At 36.7% G+C, this 5,037-nt stretch overlaps 1 protein-coding gene across 1 annotated transcript in view; it reads left to right on the top strand.

Annotated features, from left to right (window-relative positions):
* Positions 1–2,032, top strand: part of EMWEY_00021660 (hypothetical protein) — a gene marked incomplete at both ends in the record, with an annotated part of 11,295 nt that extends 9,263 nt beyond the window's left edge. The window contains 2 exons of the mRNA XM_013477865.1: positions 463–1,422; positions 1,935–2,032. Of these exons, the coding sequence (XP_013333319.1) occupies positions 463–1,422; positions 1,935–2,032 (1,058 nt within the window). The remainder of the gene's footprint in view (positions 1–462; positions 1,423–1,934) is intronic.
* Positions 2,033–5,037: the final 3,005 nt, after the last annotated feature.

Genomic DNA, 5,037 nt, shown 5'->3' with positions numbered 1-5,037 from the left:
AAAAAAAAAAAAAAAAAAAAAAAAAAAAAAAAAAAAAAAAAAAAAAAAAAAAAAAAAAAAAAAAGAAAAATAATAAAAAAAATATCTCCTTAGAGGAGACAATAAAGGAGACATTAATAAATAGAGGGAAGGAGAGTATAATAAATAATCATAATAATAATATAAATAAATTAATTAATAATAATAATAATAATAAAAAAAAAGAAGAGACAATAAAGGAGACAATTAAGGAGACACTTACTAATAATAAGGAGACATCTATACAACAAGATATATCTATACCTAATAAGGAAAAGGAGACACCTATGGATATAGAGGAGGATATAGATATAAATAAAGAAAAGGAGACAGTTATTATTAATAAAAAAAAGGATATAATTTATATAAATAAGGAAGGAAAAGGAGAAGAAAAAACAGAAGAAATAGATGATGAATTATTTCTTGATGAATTGTTACGGGAAGAGGAGACACCTTATACAGAAAAAGGAGGAGGAGGGAGAGGAGGAGGAGGAAGAGGAAGAGGAGGAGGAGGAGGAAGAGGAGAGGAGACAGAGGAGGAGGAGGATACAGAGGAGGAGGATACAGAGGATGAGACAGAGGAGACAGAGGAGACAGAGGGGACAGAGGAAGAAGAAAGAAAAGAAAAAGAAAAAGAAGAAAAAAGAAAAAGAATAATACATGTATATTGTAATAAAAGAAGAATAAGTAAGGAAATAGATAATAATAATAATAATAAAGAAAAAGAAGAAGAAAAAAAAGAAGAAAAAAAAGAAGAAAAAAAAGAAGAAAAGAAAGAGACACAGGAACAAGAAGAGGAGGAGATAGAGGAGATAGAGGAGACAGAGGAGGAGATAGAGGAGACAGAGGAGGAGATAGAGGAGACAGAGGAGGAGATAGAGGAGACAGATGAGGAGGAGGAAGAAGAAGAAGAAGAAGGAGGAGGAGGACAAGGAAAAGAAGAAGAAGGAATAAATTATAAATTATATAGAGGAGAAGAAGAAGAAGAAGAAGAAAAAGAAGAAAAAATATATAAATTATTTAGTCATGGAGACGAAGAAGATACAGAAGAAGAAGAAAAAGAAAGAAAAAAAAAAGAAGAAAAAAAAGAGACAGAAGAAGAGGAGACAGAGGAGACAGAGGAGACAGAGGAGACAGAGGAGACAGAGGAGACAGAGGAAGAAGGAGAAGAACAAGGAGCAGGAGGAGGAGGAGGACAAGAAAGAAAGGAGAAAGAAGGGGAAGAAGAGGAAGAACAGGACGAGGAGACAGAGGAGGAAGAGGAGACAGAGGAGGAGGACGAGGAAGAAGAGGAAGAAAAAGACGAGGAAGAAGAAGAAGAAGAAGAAATAAATAAAATAATAAAAGATTTAATGACTAATAAAGATTTAGCCCCTAGGGGTGTAATAATAAGAAAACCTTTAGGTAGTTTACCTCCTGCTGCTGCTGCTGCTGCTGCTGCAGCAGCAGAAGCAAAACAGCAACAAAGAAGAAAAGATAGAAAATTACCTAAAATAAATAAACAAATTAAATTTAATGTTTTTTATCCTAATTGTACACAAGGATATATGATTATTGCTAAAGAAATGAACTCCTTAACGGTAAATATATTTAATTAATTAATTAATTAATTAATTAATTAATTAATTATATTTATTTATTTATTTAGGTTTATTTATTTTATTTATGTTTATTTATTTATTTATTTATTCATGTTTATTTATTTATTTATTTTTTGTTTATTTATATTTATATGTATATATGTATATGTGTACGTTTTTCGTATACATATACATATACATATACATATACATATACATATACATATACATATACATATATACATATGCATATATACATATAAATAATATAAATAAATAAATAAATAAATAAATAAATAAATAAGTAAATAAATAAATGTGTATGTTATCATACAGGCGGATCCTTCCTTAGTAATAGCTTCTGTGCCTATCCGTGCTCCCCAGCAGCAGCAGCAGCAGGAACAACAGGAGGAGAAGGAGAAGGAGGGCAATAAGGATAACGAGGATGCCTCTACCTCTTCTTCTTCTTCTTCTTCTCCTCTTCCTAGTACAAGCAGCAGTTCCCTGCCCCCCCGTGCCTCTCCAAAGCAAAAAAAACAGCAGCAGCAGCAGCAGCAACAGCAGCAGCAGCACGTCGTCGTCCAGCAATTAGGCTCATTAGATGACCATCCCTTTTATAGGGTACCTACTGTACTTATTAATGAAGAATTTACGGAGAAATTTACTCATAAAAATTGGCACAAAAAAAAGAAGAGAACATTTAGCGAAACAAATGCATTAATAAATATAAAAGAAATAAATAAAAAAAAAATAATAAAAAAAAAAGAAGAATTAAATAAATTATTATATTATTTAGAGGTATTAGTTAATTATACACTACAAAGAAATAAATATAAATTAAATTATAGATCCCCTAAGGTAGTTGTTGAGCAGCTTGCTGCTGCTCTGCTGCTAACTGATGGTATATTTACTGCTGCTGCTGCACTAGGTCCAGCAGCAAGAAGAGAGACATGGTGGCAACAAATGATTAATACTCTTCCTTCCTTTAATGGATTTTATTACTATAAAGGGAAGGCTAATAAGGAAGCTGCTGCTGCTGCTGCTACTGCTGCTGATAAAGCTGCTGCTGCTGATGCTGCACAAAGTGCTGCTGCTGCTGCAGCAGCAGCAGCACAAAGAGGGGAAATTAGTAAGGAAGAAGCAGATATTGCTGCTACTAATGCACGTAAAGCTTATCGTGATGCTAATATTGCTGCTGCTGCTGCTGCTGCTGCTGCTGCTGCAGTACCTGATAGAAAAACATCCGTAAAAAATAAAGTTATTGCTAATTTATTATTAAATACTCTTTCTTTCTATAAATATAATAAAAGACCTCCTTCTTCTCTTCTTGTTCCTGTTAAACAATTAATATTATGTACTAATGCTGTTCCTCCTCTTAATAAAGGACCATGGAAACATTTCAGGAAAGATGATGAGGAATGGGTCAGAGAGCAGGAGCAGCAGATGCAGCAGGAGCAGCAGGAGGAATAACACCAGCAGCAAGTTGTGTACTAATGCTGTACCTCCTCTTAATAAAGGACCATAGAAAGAATTCAAGAAAGATGATGAATAATGGATGCAGCAGCAGCAGCAATAATAACAACAGTAGCAGGAGCAGCAGAAGCAGGAGCAGGAGCAGGAGCTGCAGCAGCAGCAGCAGCAGCAGCAGCAGCAGGTGATGCTGGTGGTGGTTGTGTATGTACTCCTGCTGTACCTCCTCTTAGTAAAGGACCATAGAAACAAATTAGGAAAGATGAAGAAAAATTCATGCAGCAGCAGCAATAGATGCAGCAGCAGCAGCAGCAAGTGCTGCTGCTGCTGTTTGTGGTTATGCTGCAGCTGTGGGTAGTAGTTGTGCTGCAGCAGTTGTTGCTGCAGCAGCAGTTGTTTTCTGCAGCAGGTATTGCTGCATAGGGTGCTGGAGGTTGTTGCTGCAGTTGCTAATGCAGTGGGTCTTGCTGCAGTTGTTGCTGCAGTTGCTGCTGCTGCAGTTGCTGCAGCAGCCGTTGCTTTTGTTGTTTTGCTCCGATCAAAGGCAAGCTGCTAACAACAGCAGCACCAGCAGCAGCAACTGCAGCAGCAGCAGCAGCAGCAGCAAAATAGCCTCCAGCACCATTATTATATTTATGTAGTTTATTTAAAAAAAAAAAAATAATTTCTTTTTTGTCCTCTTTTTCTTAACCCTCCCTTTTTCTTATTTTATCCCTTTTTCTTTATTTCCTTTTATTTCCTTATTTATCTAATTTTCCCCTAAACCCTAATTATACGAGGGTTTAGGGTTTAGGGTTTAGGGAAGGACTTTCTTTCTCTCTAGGTGGTGTTGCATTCAGGGTTTAGGGTAATTAATTTAATCAATTTAATTAATTAATTAAATTAATCAATCTAATTAATTAATTAAATTAATATAATTAATTAATTATAAATAAGTAAACAAACAAATAAATAAATAAATAAATAAATAAATAAATCGATGTCTTTATAAAGACACGAATTTTAATAAAAAATAAAAATGCAAAGAAATGCATTTTTATAAACAAATTAAAATAACAAATATAGCAGCAGCAGCAGCAGCTGCTGCTGCTGCTGCTGGTGCAGTTGCTGCTGCTGCTGCTGGTGCTTGTGTTGCTGCTGTTACTGCTATTACTGTTATTACTGCAGTTGCTGCTGCTGCTGCTGCTGCTGCGTTCCCATTGGGCACCGCAGCAGCAGCAGCAGCAGCAGACGCCTTGGAAAGAGGAGTCAATTTACTCCTTCTGAGCAGCAGCAGGAGCAGCTGCAGCAGCAGCAGGAGCCGTCACAGCAGCAGAAGCAGCAGCAGGAGCTGCTGCTGCTGGTGCTGCTGCTGCTGCTGTTGCAGGAGCAGCACCATTAGAAGTATTGACTGGGCGATTTTGTATTTGTGTGTCATCTCCATCAACACTACGTTTACGTTTATTCTGCTGCTGCTGCTCTTGCTGCTGCTGCTGCTGTTGCTGTTGCTGCTGTAGGGGCTTTTGCTGCGGTGGTTGCGGCCTTTGCTGCTGTTGCTGCTGCTGTTGTTGCTGCTGTTGCTGCTGTTTAAGCATTAATTGTTTTTTTTGCATAGGAGCAAGAGAGCACATAAGAGGATCTAAGGAAAGAAGACGAGCAACTTGCTGCCAGCAACGATTATAATCTTTTAGTGCTGCAGCATCAAGATGTAGTGTAGCAGCAGCAGCAGGAGGTTGAGATATTGATCGTAAAAAAGACCGGCATACTGCTACCTGCAATTCAATAATAAAAAAAAATCGAGGGTTTAGGGTTTAGGGTTTTGGAAAGGAGAAGGGGGGTTTCTATGATAGTGGATATTAGGGTTTAGGGTTTGTGGCGTACAGCAGTTTCTGTATTTAATGCCATATTAGTAGAATCTAGATAACGAGTAATCCAATTCAACCAAAGTGTACTAGGGTTTAATTAGGGTTTAGGGTTTAGGGTTTAGGGT

This window comes from Eimeria maxima, genomic scaffold, assembly GCF_000499605.1.
Source record: "Eimeria maxima Weybridge genomic scaffold, Emw_scaff206, whole genome shotgun sequence".
Taxonomy (NCBI): Eukaryota; Apicomplexa; class Conoidasida; order Eucoccidiorida; family Eimeriidae; genus Eimeria; species Eimeria maxima.
Note: the sequence above shows the minus strand (reverse complement) of the source record. Positions and strands in the feature narration are given on the sequence as shown.